Here is a 15,850-nt window from a genome sequence, read left to right as displayed (position 1 = left end):
CTCGATAACTTTGTCTGTGATCTGTTGAACTATTGAGTCACGAATTGGGGATTCAACCTTTTGGAAGAAGAAGAAAAGGAAAAAAAAAAATTGTTTGCATAGACACACATATTGATTTTTAAATGGTAGATTACAAGCAAAAACATATAATCGAACTCTTAAACATTAAATTGTAGGAGTTTTATCTAATGTTGTAGGCTCTTAACTTATAAGTACCTCACATCGATTTTCTTAACTAATGAGCCACTAAGTTAGAGTAATTTATCTCTCCATAGTACTATTAGGTTAAGGTGGAGAGTCTTGGGACGAGGAATTGAAGTTTTACCTTTTGTGAGTAAGAACGGAAAAAAAATGAAACTTCAGCTGTAAAGAGTAATAGTGAAAGTGGGAGAGAGAGAGATAAAGTTGAGGGTGTTGTTGTATTCTTCCATTCTCCCATTTATTACTACCATACATTACATTACAGCTCCAACAATAATGGCTTCTATACTTTAATTTCCATGGCCACCGTTAAAAGAAATATAAAAATTTAATGGGCTGTATACTGCTATACAGTAATACAGTTGGACGTAATTCTTTTTGGAGAAAGAAAGTGGATATATATTGCACTATTGCCCATCACATGAGAAAATAAAACCTATAAGAGTGTTGCTCCAGGTCAAGAACAACTAAATTGATTAATCGACTTACAGACCGACGTGTATAGAGACATAATAGTGGACAGACTTAGTATATGTTGACTTCATTATGTATAGTATAAATAATTCGATTTATCCCGCTGTCATTACATCTTGTACTCATTTCACTACGTACATACATCCTTACTCTACTTCACTGTTAACTTACCTGATCGATTGACTTACTATTTATACACCCTTACTCTACTTCATTATTGACAGCGTAGCAACCTCTAGACCCCAATGTCATTTACGCGATTACCATATATTCAAAATATATATGACCCACTTTTTATTCTGAATCAATAAAAGTATGCAACATCAAAATTGAATTAAAAATACAATAAAATATACGTGGTGATACATATAATATTAGTTATTTTTGTTTGTTTAATATTATTGTGATGACAACTTGGTAAGAGTAATAATGTTGTAATAATGTAAATTGTAAGCCGCCGTGGGTATATAATATAATCGAACCATGATTAATGCTCACATATATTGTTACGTTGGTGGTTGGTTAATGATACTTTCATGACAGGGGAAGTTCAATGTATAGTAGTATGCACATGAAGACTCAATCCAAATTAAACCAACTGTAATTTGATTATAAAATATACTCGTAATATATTTATAGTATATCTTACGATTACATTGTATGAAAATCGAGCAATTTTTTTTCTCATAAAATCCGTCTATTAAGTATGAAATATAAATTACAAGTGATTCGATAAATTTATGGTGATTTTCATGAATAATAATGTATCAAACTGTTGTGCATGCCAAAGTAGCTGGAAATGCTTTGCTTTTTTAAGAAGACGATATGATGGACATTATTGAAAGGACTTGTAACAACTTGCCAATAATTGATGTGCCATATATATATATATATATATATATATATATATATATATATATATATATATATATATATATATATATATATATATGGTCAGGTTCCCGAACTGTCACGCACCATTCGTTATGCATAAATGTATCACAAAGTGTTCGAAAATACACTATTAGATGTGAACATTTTTTTGTGTGTGGTGCATTTTGTTGTCTACTTGTACATTTTCGAACACTGCGTGGTGCATTTATACATACTTAAAGATGCAATCTGCACCAGCCACACATGAAGCCCTATCCTCACTGAACCAGTATGTGTGTGTGGCCTGGATTCAAATTTATAAAACTAATCCTCTTTTTTTCCTTTATTTTTAGCAACTCACAACCGTATATTAATATACTTAAATAGATGAATCATATTAGTCTCTTATAAAAACATGTTTAACTAAGAAAATGGCCTGGTTTCGCTTAAGAACATATGTACTAATTGTATCTAATTATCTAAGATGATTAATGACTAAATAAAAAATAAAAAAAAATCAAGAGATATGTTTGTAATTATGATTATGAATTAAAAAATGCTTTATCATTTTGAAAACAACAAACTATACTTATCTGTAAGCAATGACAATTCGACACACTTATCTATCAGTTGTAAGAGCAAGCTAGAATGAAGGCATTAAGTGCTGTGGCGTGTGATGCAACCAAAGAGATAAGCCCATATATAATTCCATTCAATTCAAAACAGCATTAATAGACATGACATTGTTCCACCAACATTGTAATTAATGGACGGTAGAAGGTAAGTCAATGTGGTGAGTGGTGACCAAAATAAATGATGCATTCTCTTTTTAGGTACAATACATTAATTTTTATTTATCCTTCCTTTTTTTTACTATCAATTTTTTTTTTTTTATATCAGTAGGATAAGATAAACGTAGAAAACACAAACAAGATCTTTCTCACCCGTGACATTTCCATTAAATCTTTTTTGGGCAAAGGAACGCCTCAGCGAAAGAGCAAATTATATCGTGGACCACTGTGGACCCTGATCTATTACATGGAATTTAACTTCATAAAGTACAGAATTCATGTTCATAATATGCATACACATAAAAATGAGATAATGAACATGAATAATCTTGGCTTCTGAGGAATAACTTATTTTGGCTTTTGAGAAATAACTTATTTTGTGTAATAATTAATTTTGTTGGTTTTAGGGTTTTTGGGTCCAGGGAGATCCAACACAACCGTGATTGATGGATTCACCTTTCAAACAAAGCTATGAGCTCTTAAAGGAGAATGACTATAAATCTTATACTTTGCTTATACTCTTTTTGGCAAGTCTCGACTTGGCTTCTTTTACATTCTCTAAGGGCCTCTTTTATAGTGGGTTACCCTTGGTAATTTAAATGCATACATTGAAGTGCCATAATGAAGTTTATTAAACCTAAGGATCGTTGGGTTGTCGTTGCTGGGCCTCCCAACGGCCTGTTTGACCACGCATTGAAGGTGACTCTTAAATAACAACGGCTATTTGCTGGGCCGACCTCTACTTGTGCCGACCATCTACTCGCGCCGACTATCTGCTCGCGCCGACCCCTAGGACTCGGCCATACCTCTCTCTGGGCTTCCCTTCTCTCTTTGTTTGGGCTGATCTTTTGTGGGCCAAACCTTCATCCCTTCTAATCTCCTTCCTTCTTGGACTCTAGGCCCATTGGTTTCGCACCACATCAAATTTATTATTACATATTTTTGGTAATTTAACTTATTGTTTTTGTTGTTGTTCTTATTATTACTTTGCGTGGACAAGTGTTGAGGGTAATTTTAGATTTTTTGTACACTCACAAAATTTAGTTCTATTTTACCTTCATTTTTATTTATTGGTGATGTATTGATTATTTTTATTGCTTCTAATTTTACTATAGAGTATCTTTTTTTTAGTGACGAGTAAAATTCGCAACCGTTAACTAAAAGAGTGTATATTGAGTAACTTTATATCTGTGTAATAGCTCATAAATTACAGATTGAGAAGTAAATCACACTAGAAAGAATCCTGTAAGACAGACTTGACCAAGAGAGTAATGACAAAAATCAAAATCCTAATTTTTAGATACGAAAATCATACTTCATCCACTTGACTTTTAATTTTTATCATTAAGCATTTGTTTTTCAATACAACATAAAAGACTATCAAATACACTTTGTGCGTGCAACTTAATTTTCTAGCCAACTGGAAGGCTGTGAACGAGAGGCAACCACAGAACCAGGCGATGCGAGGGGTGAAGGAAAAATGGTCAAAGCCGAATCGGTGTCGTTTGAAGCTGAATACTGATGTCTCGCTTGATCAAAATCATAATACTATGGGCCTAGGGACATTTCTTGGCTGCTAAAAGAATGTCTCACTGGAAATTATGGAATAAAAGAGGCTGAAGCGGTTTGTGTTCGTGAAGCGCTGAGCTGGCTTAAGGAAACGGGAATGGGTGATGTTGATGTTGAAATGGATTCTCAATTAGTTTTTCATGTTTTATGTTCGTTTTCTTTTGTGTCTATGTTTGGTTTTATTTTGATATAAAAGAAGTTGCATCTACGATAAATGATGTACACTTCTGTTTTGTCAAGCGACCTGCGAATCGTGTTGCTCACACTGTTGCTAGGAAAACCGTTTTTATGTCAGGTTGCGGGGAATGATTTGACAATCTTCCTCTCTTTCTTGTTGATTGCCTTTCTGCCGATTTAATGAATTAAATTTTTCCCTTTAAAAAAAAAAAAAAAAGACTATCAAATACATGAACTCTGAAAACGTCACTACAGATATCATCCAATAATCTACCCATATTGTTCCCACTATGTAAAGTGCATACCTAAACCTAATTCAAAAAGTCATTGGATCGCTCGACAAGGTCGGAGTGTTGCCCATCTCCACTCTCATTATGAATCTTCGTTCAATTTCAACTACTCACCACCCCCCCCCCCCCCCCCAAAAAAAAAAAAAAAAAAAAAAAAAAAAACTATCAACCCATAATATATGGCATAGAGCATGACAATCAGACCCGTGACTATTCTAATTTTATGTTTATTTGCATCACAAATAACATTATGGGGTGTTTGATAATAGTTGTTAGCTGATTGAGTTAGTGAGTTTGACGATTTGACTAGTTGATATTATTAACTGATTGTAGAAATGTGATTGATAAATTAACTGTTAGTTGATAGCTGATTACAACATACAAAATGACTTTCTCACAAAGCTTATCGAAAAAGTTGTTTTGAATTGAACAACTTTTTGAATTTTAACATTTTTAGAACAATAAATTGTTACAAAAAACTAATTAATCAAACATTTGTATTGAATGTTTAACCAAATTAAACATCTAATAGTAGTCAAATAAGTCAAAATTGACTGATAAACTACTATGTTATATATCAAACATGGCATGTGTGATATTTAACTAAATAATACTGTACCTACCAAACTCAAATTATTGATGACAAAAAATTTATAGCCATTAGCATGACTCATTATGAATAAAAGTGCATACCTAATCTTTCACCCCCAAAAAAAAAAAAAAAAAAAAAAAGTGCATACCTAATCCTAATTCAAAAGTCATTGGATCGCTAGACAAGGTCGGAGTGTTGCCGGTGCCCATCTCTACTCTCATTATGAATCTTCCTTCAATTTCAACAACCCCCAAACTATCAACCCATAATATATGGCCTAGCTAGAGCATGACAATCCCAATTGTATGTTTATTTGCATCACAACTAACGTTATGTCATATTTAACTAAATAATATTGTACTTAACAAATTCAAATTAGGTTGTATTTATAAATCAGAAAAATGATTTCTGAAAAATATTTTTTGAAAAATGACTTATTTTCCAGAAAATATTTTTCTTTTCCAGTGTTTGGTTGCATTTTAGAAAACTGTCTTACTGTGTTTGATTTATTTTCCAGAAAATGAGCATAATTGTATAATTAAATACTGGTTTCATTAAAAAAAAATCAGTGTTATTTATAAAAAAAAATAAAAAATGAACAATGTTTTTTCATTAAAAAAAAAAAAATCATAAATCGACTTCGAACTGGTTTCCGCTGGAGATCGACCATATTTAATCTTGTTTCCCTTAGGAACCAGAGACGGGTTCCCGACGGAAACCATTGATGCAGGTTCGTCCGGGGATGGAGAATGACTTCCCCAAGAAAAGAGAAGTCATTTTCCAAAACACCAACTTGATTTTTCTTTGATCGAAAATTGATTTCCATTGATTTTAGTATTTTTCCCATTTTCCAAACACAGCAAACTTATAAATGATTTTCATAAATCATTCCAAACACAGCCTTATTGATTACAAAAAAGTGTATAGCCATTAGCATGACCCATTTTAGTATATTTAGGTTTATGCATAATTCGCTCTCGTCTTTGGTTTTCGACCACTCAAATTTCTACACGGTCGCCGCCTCCGTGAAGCAAGCGGATCGGAGGCGACGTCCAATCGTCTTCCCCTGCCGTCATCTCTACTGCAGATAGCGTCCGCCTTCATTGTCTTCTCTGCCTTCACCGTCTTCTCTTCCATTCTCCGCCTTCGCCACCGGTTACGCCTTGTCCCACCCCTCCATCTCCATCGCTACCGGTCGTTACTCCCTTATTTTCGCATTGTTGTGTCCATTTGCTTTGTTTTACTGGTTTAATTTTGTTTGCAGTTTCTGTGTTTTTTCTCTCGTTGTTTTGACGAGTTTCTTCCTTTCGTTTACTTGGCAAGTTCTTTTCATAAAGCGTGAAATGATAAAACTGGTCATGGAGTATGTGAATCTCATCCAGGGTGACAAACATGATAATGAAAAAGAGACTCTCCTCTGAATTATGATATGTAGTTCAGCCCGATGGAGATATTGTCAATGGATAGCATAATGAAAATAGATACTCAGGCGGTGTGCAAGACTATTCAACGAGTGTCAGTCTTGGGTATGTTTGACCAAATCATTAAAGAAGTTTTAAGTTCCTCCAAAGAATTCAGCTTTAAATTTGTAACGAATCAAGTTTTGTGTAGCATTACTAGGAAAGTTGTTTTATGTCTGACTGCAAGAAATGTTTATCTTTGTAAATATTTATAAGCCTGATTTTTATTTTTATTTTTTTTAAAACCTTAAATCGCAAATAATTATATATGGAGGCAGAAGCGGAGGTTGTTCGTAAAAAGTGCAGAAGATGAAGTCAAATAACTAACTCTTGTAGCTAACCCTACTTGAATTTCTGCACTCTCCATTCCCATCACCTGCAATGGATCTCCGATCGTCAATCGTCGTGGTTCTGACATTATCAGTCGTAACATCCATTAGAGTCGCAGAGTCGTCGCCACCGTCTCCGACCTACAATGACAATCACCGCTTCCACCAGCCGCAGCTATTGATGGTGCACGGCAACCACGCCACCCCTACCCGGCCGAGGAAGTGCACCGGCAACGTGATCGGAGACGACTGCGTGTTCGAGGACGAGGAGATGGCGATGGAGTTGGGGATGAGCCGGCGAGTTCTAGGGCAGACGAAGTACATCAGCTACGCGGCGCTGGCCGCCAATAGCATCCCCTGCAACGCGCGCGGCAGATCGTACTACAACTGCCACACGCACCAGAAAGTCAATCCCTACAACCGCGGCTGCTCCATGATCACGCATTGCGCCAGAGGAGGTTGAAGATGAAGATGAAGATGAAGACGAAGAACACCGCGACGATTCAATTCCAGATTTCCAGATATATTTCATTATCCTCTCCCTCCTCCTCCTCTAATTCTCAGTCGTTATATTACTCCTTAATTAAGTAATCAATTAACCACTAAAAAAAGAGATTATTTCTTTATTTTTGTTTGTTTTAATTAAGCGGGTATGCAGACTTCTTGAATTTGTTTTAGTTTTAGTTTTAATTTATAGCTTCATTTCCTTTGGATCATATGATACACTAAATTTCTTTTTATTTCTTTGAATTTTGTGGATAAAATAAAATAATTTTTAGATGACTTTTTTTTAATAAAAAAAAAATTATGGTATATTATTAAGAAGGAATCGGAGTTTCTGCAAATAATTAATGAAATAATCCTGATGAAAACGAAGCAGAAAAAGTATGAAATCTAGCTAGATGGTTAAACCAGGGAAATGAGGATGCCTGCCGCCATTGTCAAGCCCCAAGATATGAGTGCCGAGCTCGGGCTCGAACCCTTTTGTGGGGCGGGCGCCGTGATCCATCCGTCTCCGGCGGAGGAAGGGGGCGGTGGCGGCTGTGCAGGTACGTTAGGGGAGGGAGATGGCGGCGGAGTCTCGGTAGATGGAGAAGGAGAGGGCGACCACGGTGAGGCTGCCGGAGGAGTGGAAGCAAGCGGCGGCGGAGTCTTGGCAGATGGAGAAGGGGAGGACGACCACGGTGAGGCTGCCGGAGGAGCGGAAGCAAGCGGCGGCGTAGTCTTGGCAGATGGAGAAGGAGAGGGCGACGTCCACGGTGAGGCTGCCGGAGGAGTGGAAGCAAGCGGCGGCGGAGTCTTGGCAGATGGAGAAGGAGAGGGCGATGTCCACGGTGAGGCTGCCGGAGGAGTGTTAACCGGCGGCGGCGGAGTCTCGGCAGAAGGAGAAGGAGAGGGCGACCACGGTGAGGCTGCCGGAGGACTGGTAGCAAGCGGTGGCGGAGTCTCGGCAGAAGGAGTCCACGGTGAGGCTGCCGGAGGAGTGGAAGCAAGCGGTGGCGGAGTCTTGGCAGATGGAGAAGGAGAGGGCGACGTCCACGGTGAGGCTGCCGGAGGAGTGGAAGCAGGCGGCGGTGTCTGGGGTGCAGGAAGAGGGGAGGGGCGGTGATTGGGAGACATAACGACGGCGCGAAGCTTCTGGCCGTTGAGGCAGTTTTGAGCGTAGCCGCTGATGAAGTAGAAAGGGCCATTCCTGGTAAACTTGAGTGTTGAAAAGCCGTCCGTCATGGTGTGAATTGGACTAGTTTTGTTGCAATGGTGGTATGCTCTTTTCCTCACTACCAGCACTGAATCCTTTCCTTTCTCGTACTCGAATACTGGATATGATAAATCAAACATCATTCAAACATGCATGCATGCATGCATTTTCACTGTTAGTTACTAGAGAGATAGTGATTTTATGAACATGATATATATACTCATGCATGAATATATGTGGTTGCATTGAGTGACATGGAACATTAAACCTAGCTAATTAACACCTACATACAAAATTCTATTCAATAGTTATTATATTATTATTATTATTATATATTGGGTATCAGACCAACTCAATAACAAGCCCTAATTCAGGCCAACTGAATAGCTACCTTTCTTATAAGGGTGATCTTATGAGATTAATTAGTAATTTAACCTTTAACCTTAACCTTCTGATCTTATGAAGGTGATCCCTTGTGGACATTAGGTACCAGTTCAATTGCTTCTATAGGGTCAGGGTGTAGTGGAGTTGGTTAAGGGGTAGTGGAGTTATTAGTTTGTAGTCTATCGATCATTACCAAATTCAAACCAACTGAGTAGTTACGTTTCTTGTGAGGGTGATCGTACCTCAACCCACAGATTTAGTCACCATGAGAATTTCACCTTATTTTATGAAGGTCTCGTTACCTAATTCAGACCAACTAAGTAACTACGTTTCTTGTGAGGGTGATCGTACCCCGCCCCACAGATTTAGTCACCATGAGAATCCTCCTAATTTTATGAAGGCGATCCCTTGTGGATATTAGGTACCGGGCCAGTTCAACTGCTTCTATAGGGTTGGGCTTATTATTAGCTAGTAGTCTATCTATAGGGTCAAGGTGTATTGGAGTCGGGACTTATTATTAGCTAGTAGTCTATCGATCATTATCTAATTGTGAACGTCTCATTAATCTACAACACCAAAATAATTGTAGTACATAGAACATGAATCCAACATTATATTCACCAATTGTAGCGTGCATACAATATAAAGTGAAGGAAAGAAGATGAGATGACAAACCGATGGTATCATTGACTCGGAAGCGTCTTTTATCAGCCCAGCGATTCAACCCATCATCCGGCAGCAACCTCCACCCATCTCTTCCGCCGGCATGGAACGTGCGCGGCGGCCGGGCTTCACTTGAGCAGATTAACGCCGTGAAGATCACACACATAAAGCCCACCCACACCATCATACTTCGACCACACTCCACCATTCTCAGTCGGTCTAAAACCGTGAAAAGATCAGATTAACAACCCAAAAACCTCAAATCTCAAAAGCCTCAATAGGGCCAAATTAATAAAGTTCAATACAAACAGGAGCGGCTGGTGGCCTGGATAGATCAGAGAAGAAAAGGGTATAGTATAAACTGGGAAAGATTAGAGAGCAGTAATTAATTAAGGGATTACAGATGGCCTAGAAATGTGGAAGAATGATTAGGAAAAAGCTAGATAATTAACGGGTTTGATATTTTATATTTAGTAATAAAATATTTTATTTTAGGGATGTTATATAATGGTTTTGTTATTGGACTTAAATAACGCGTATACTCATAATAGATATTATCCTACAACGAATTGTTTGTAATTTTGTCTGAATAATACTTTTTTTTTTTATTATTGACTACCATCATTATTACAAATTTTCACTACTTGATGTAAAATTATCTTTAAAAAATTGTATTTCGTTCAGTTTCATGAATTTCATGCATTAATAATCATACACATGGAATGAAAATCAAGGAGGGTGATTTTCATTCGTGTCCAGAATCCTCAACACACCTGGCAAATTATACCATGGACATTGAAGGTACATATTACGTTAACTAGACATATAATATGTGAATTGCATAAACATAAATACATAATATGAAATTAACATATTATTTGCTTATTGTTTTTATTAACTGAAAGCACATGACAATAATTATAGACACAATTTTTTCTAAAAACAAAGATTCATAATGCAAAATGAACTCTAGTCTATAATATAACAATTGGGAGAGGCTAATTATTCTGTGGACCCGAGTCCAAAGATACACAATTTACATATAAATGTTCACAATTTGTGATGACTATGTATTGTATTCACAAATTCTCATAACTTAAAAACACAATTTTTTATATTCTAAATGTTCACAATTTCAATATTAAAAATACACAATTTAAAACCAATATTCACCTTACAAAGTGCACCCTGATCCATGGTATAACAACTGGCATGGAGATGCAAAGCGGTTTTGACTCGCATATTTATGGAGGATAGACTATGATTGTGGAAATATTTAGCGAAGTCTGTACTTATGGAGTTATGGAAAATCAAAACTTACCTAAGTTGTGTTGCATTTTTAGGAATCTGATTTCAATAAGCATTTAATGCTTTGACTTGTATAAAATTTATTACTATGAACAACTTTAAGTTAATTTACATTTTTATGCTTCTTTCCTAGTTAAGGTCACAAAGTGAAGTTTACCGAGTGTACACAGTAATGGCTGTGAGTTTCCCTCGTCACTAAAAAAAAGGAATAGAAATTGTTAATAATAAAAATAATAATAATTTTTATAATTGGGAAATAAAAAAGATTCACAAAAGATACATTCCCAAAATTTTACCTAATGTTTGTACAACATAGTCTGTGATACCCAAAATATGTCTAATTTGGAGATCAAAGTTCCACTAGTGGTTGTCTAAAGTTCATTCTCTAAATGGGCCTTACCAAGACTTGACAAAATACCAATGTAGTACCCAAAAAAATTAAAAAATTAAAAAAAATTCATTCTCCTAGCCGCAACGGAGGTTATCCATATATTTTAAGGATGTCCAAACCCCACAGTCACTTCCTCTGCATCTTGAATCTAGATACTGGCTTTGAGGCACGACCAACAACTTGCTCTCTTGGTTGCGTATCAAAGTTAGGTGAATGTTCCACGATAGAGCCCGTAAATGCCTGCACACAATATTATCAGCTCATACTGAACTCATCTAAGCACATCGGGAGAAATGATGAGCTGGGCATACCTTGCTAACATCAAAGCTTTGTTCGGTGGTGTTTACCACAGCCTGCAGGAAAAGATATATTTAACCATCAATCCATCATGTTATACTTCTTACAGCCTTGTGATTTATGCTTCTGAAGTAGGGAAAACAAACTGCATTGTGATCGTGACAATGATGAAGTGATTCAAGTGAAATCAAATGTAATTTGCATGATTGTTAATATCTAATACCTTTGGAGTTGCCATTATAGTGGGATACAAATATTGGGAAAAATAAAAATAAAAATTTACCCTTATGCTAGCATATCAGTTACAAAACAATATCGCTATATATTAAGGTTATACGCCAATCATGCCTACTTTTTCAACATGGATAACACTTGCGGAATCCCAATAAATTTTTGTCCTGTTTTTACTGTTTATTATCACGATAGGCTAATGGTCAATCATGAAAGATGACAAGAGTTCAAAAGAAGAGAGAAGAATTAGGGGGAGAAGTGAGAGTGATGGGAGATGGTAAGGGACAAAGATAGTTGCATGATACCTTGTTTTCCGACACAACTGGAGCCTTGATATTGTCCTTCACTACAGGAAGCCTTGGAGTTACATCAGTTGAACTTGGCGGACGGAATGGCAAGCATTCTCTTTGTAAGTAATCATCTGAACGAGTGCAAATGTTAAGAGATGTGATGCTATTGATTGGAGAAACCACAAAGAAAAGAAGGGAAAATTATTTCATTGTTTTGTCCAGCATAATCAGGAGATGTGATGAAAGCTGCCAGGATTTTGATGATTTAATGTGTAATGTATGTAAATCACTGGCTTTGTGTTGAAGCTCAGTAACTCATGGTTTCACATATTTTACAATTTTCTTTTTTTCTATGCTTTAAGTCATGACTAACCTTCAGATAGAGCACGGACATTTGAAGCCTCGACCTGGAGTTTGAAATTTCACATATTAATTTACAGAAGTATAATTGACGGGCAAATTCACCTTTGCAACTTTGATATGAATAACAAGGAGGTGTTCCTTACTTGCACCTGACCAGAAAAATCTTTTGAGTGATTTCTTGACACTGTCACTCCACCTTCATTTGAGTTAGTTATTGAAGATCTCGCTCCTTTTGTCAGGTTACTCAAATCATGCAACTAATAAAAAATAAAATAAAATGGAGTTCTTTGAAAATTTAATGCAATTAAGTGCACCCCTTAGTTAAATATCTGTAGTCACAATATCCTACTATATAAATTACCTCTAAACTTGCAATTTGTTGATCCAAGGCATGTTGGTGAATACTTCTATCTAAGTTGGTCTCATCAGGTTCATCTTCAATAGATTCGTCGGCTTCTTCAGCTTCTTCTTCTTCTCTCTCAAGTTCAGCCATCCGGGATAAAATACGAGCATATTCTTCATCATCAACTTCTTGTTTAGCATCTTCGGCTTTAGAACTATGAGACTCAACATCTGGGACCCCTGGAAATTTCAAGGATAATTAGAAATTAATATCTTAAGCAATTTTTCCAATCTCGGAATTTACAGTGGTGCTCTTTTTTATCAGTAAAGGTAAGGACAAAAGATATTCAAATAAAGGTATAATCAAACAACTAAAGTAAACTGAAAGGGATTTTTTCAAATTTAACATGAAGCATTCTTGGTAGCATCTAAGCCCTCTGAAAGAGATTTGTATAAACTCAATTGGGGGTGTTAGGTTGAGGGGAAAAAGATGTTTGGAATGAAAGTCATTCTTACTGTTCAGGTGGGAGTTTTCTCGGTAAAAGAATGGGAATGGAAGAGCTAAGGACATCTTTTCTACGTTTTCACCACCAATCAAGGTTTTCTTCTCCATAGCTCCAGGTATATTCATCGGTTCTTGTTATCTCCTCCACACATGAACATTCTACCCCTTTTTCAGGTTGCAATATTTTCCCCTCCCTATGTCAAACAAGCCCCTGCCACCCTCTCCTCTATGACTCTATCAACCACCATCAGTGTTGACTCAGTCCATCCACCTCAACCTCCAGTCCAGCACCCCCCCCCCCCCCCAAATCTATGAAATCTGTAACCCCTCTGAGCCCACAGACCAAAATCAATACCCACCTCTCAAAAATTTGTATATCTGTAGACTTGTCATTATATAGTACTACTGGTTTGTTTTATTTTAACTTTGTGAAAATTAGCACAAATTTCTATGAATATATGACTGGAAATATTTTGGTATATTATTTGCATGAAAGTTTCCATAATTTATCTTGCATGCACATTGGTGGTGATATGTGTATGATAATTGAGTAACCATCAACAGGAGAAAAATTAATCATGGTATAAAGCTTTATATTACCCATTTTGGTATGTGGTGATTCGACAAGAAAGTAATTTTTTTTTTTTCTAATTAATTCCAGTTGCAGGATATACACATACACAGAGCATATAAAAAAAAACATAATTTTTATTTTTAAGGCAGGAGCATGGAGTATTCTAAAAGACAATGACATTTGGACACCATAGTCATCTTAGTAATGGAGGATGGGCTTGGTATAGAGAGCAAGTGCTACAACTTCTCAGATAACATATATGTATGCAAAATTAATTAATTACATACATACATAAGGGAACTAGCCTTCTAATATATACATAGCCCCATGAGAAGTTATTTTCACCCCAAAACCAAGCCACAAACCTATGAAATATTGAGCAAAAATTTCCTGCTGCCACCTCATCAAGCTCAAAATCTGATTACTAAGCTCTGATTGGTTAAGCAGGTTTCTGGTAATTAGGTTTTTAACACAAATTAGATTTAGTAAATTTCTACTAAAATCAATTCAAGAATAATAAGAATTACAATATAGCAGTTGAAATCAAAAGAAAACTTGCCTGATGCAGCTGACTCTCCGTAAGAAGTTTCCTCAACACAGTCTTCCCTAATCTCCACAAGACCCTCCTGTTGAACATTGCTTGAAATTATTAAAGTGAAAACTATATACAAGAGAAGTTTCACTAGCATATTAGAAGACCAGTGTAGCTGTATAGCACAGTAAGACACAAATAGTGTTACCATCCAGATGAAAATTTTTGACAGTGCCAAGAGCCAAGATTGCTCATTAGGAATTATCATTCCTCACTTTTAAATCCAAAAAGTTTCAGAAAACAATATGGGATTGCAGAATCAAAAAGACAATTCATGGCTTCCTTGCTACAACCTTGCTAGTAAAGCAATTCTAGTAAAGGGAATCTCTCTCTTTCCCTCTCTGTGCAGGTCCTTATCTTGGCACTGTTGTAGACTAGGCAATCATAAGCACATCAATAACTTGTGTTTCTTAATCTACTGACATCAGTTGAATAACAACAAGAAACTGAAATCTGGCTATACTAATTACATAAAAATGATAATTCCTTCACATTGTTGTACAAAGAACAATTATTGGCAATTCAAATCATTCAACCAAACTAGCATTAGATCAAAGTGTGTGTGCACCATAAGAATCAAAACACTTACAGCTGACTCAGCAGCCGTGGTATCAAAAAATGAAGCTTCAGCTTTAAGGTCCTGCATGACAGCCTTTATAGATTGAACTTGGGACTCCAAAGCTTTACCCCTTCTTGTCAAAATTTCAGTAGTTTCTTTGGATGTTCTATCAGCATAATAACCCTCCCCCAGTAAAACCTACAATTACCAAAGAATCCATAACAACTTAATGCAAGTATGCTCACAAGAGAAAATGTTAGAAGCATTGAAATTGAAGTATTAACAGAATCGAGTATAAATAACAATTTCCAGAAATAATTACCAGAAATTCATTGGTATGAATCAATCGACCAGGAAAAAATGCCGCCTTACCAAATGGAACCTAAAAATAACAACAATTTCATATATATATCCAACACATTCACAGTATACAGGATGTATCCACAACAACAGACATACACCGGAGCGTGGAAAGAGAGTAACTCACCATTATGTCGTGGTGGAGTTTGTCGGGAAGACGCTGAACAAGATTGATGAGGTTTTTGTTGTCGGCGACGAAGCCGTTTAGTTGATCCAGCTGTTTCTGCCGCTCATCGATCGTCCCGTGCACGCGCTGCAACGCTTTCTGAGCTTCGTCCGTGGGGAAAAGTGAGGAGAGTGGCGTCACCGTCCCTTTCACTGGTTCTCCCATGGCTTCCAGTCTCAGATTAGCAAAGCAGTTCAGTCGCCGCCGGCGCTAGTAAACCTCAGTAGGGGTTCAGAGCGGTTTTTACCGGCCACGACTTCTCTCTTCCCGGTACTTATTCTTTTCCTTATGTTTCCAAATTTGCCCCTATATTTTTGTTTATTCATAATTGTGGACCAAAACTATACACGAATCCTCTCCAGAATTACTG

General features: G+C 36.6%; 3 protein-coding genes across 5 annotated transcripts; 1 reads left to right on the top strand and 2 right to left on the bottom strand.

Annotated features, from left to right (window-relative positions):
* The first annotated feature begins 6,808 nt into the window (after positions 1–6,808).
* On the top strand, positions 6,809–7,219 carry LOC109155669 (protein RALF-like 22). The gene has a single exon (XM_019303291.1). It carries the CDS (start codon positions 6,809–6,811, stop codon positions 7,217–7,219), a length of 411 nt encoding a protein of 136 aa, XP_019158836.1.
* A 443-nt stretch (positions 7,220–7,662) lies between these two features.
* LOC109155668 (extensin-like) lies at positions 7,663–10,032 on the bottom strand. Its single transcript, XM_019303290.1, has 2 exons — positions 9,515–10,032; positions 7,663–8,573 (listed from the first exon to the last, which is right to left on the bottom strand). Exons 1-2 carry the CDS (start codon positions 9,708–9,710, stop codon positions 7,663–7,665), a joined length of 1,107 nt encoding a protein of 368 aa, XP_019158835.1. The 5' UTR covers positions 9,711–10,032.
* A 1,002-nt stretch (positions 10,033–11,034) lies between these two features.
* LOC109155828 (RNA polymerase II subunit 5-mediating protein homolog) lies at positions 11,035–15,742 on the bottom strand. Of its 3 annotated transcripts, none has more exons than XM_019303493.1 (10): positions 15,442–15,742; positions 15,277–15,336; positions 14,985–15,152; positions 14,363–14,429; positions 12,744–12,964; positions 12,526–12,639; positions 12,393–12,426; positions 12,035–12,150; positions 11,513–11,554; positions 11,035–11,441 (listed from the first exon to the last, which is right to left on the bottom strand). In XM_019303493.1, exons 1-10 carry the CDS (start codon positions 15,643–15,645, stop codon positions 11,328–11,330), a joined length of 1,140 nt encoding a protein of 379 aa, XP_019159038.1. In that variant the 5' UTR covers positions 15,646–15,742; the 3' UTR covers positions 11,035–11,327. The 3 variants fall into 3 exon arrangements, with proteins under 3 accessions (XP_019159038.1, XP_019159039.1, XP_019159040.1); XM_019303494.1 differs by having other exon boundaries at positions 12,532–12,639; XM_019303495.1 differs by lacking the exon at positions 15,277–15,336.
* Positions 15,743–15,850: the final 108 nt, after the last annotated feature.

Source organism: Ipomoea nil, unplaced genomic scaffold, assembly GCF_001879475.1.
Source record: "Ipomoea nil cultivar Tokyo-kokei standard unplaced genomic scaffold, Asagao_1.1 scaffold2704, whole genome shotgun sequence".
Taxonomy (NCBI): Eukaryota; Viridiplantae; Streptophyta; class Magnoliopsida; order Solanales; family Convolvulaceae; genus Ipomoea; species Ipomoea nil.
Note: the sequence above shows the minus strand (reverse complement) of the source record. Positions and strands in the feature narration are given on the sequence as shown.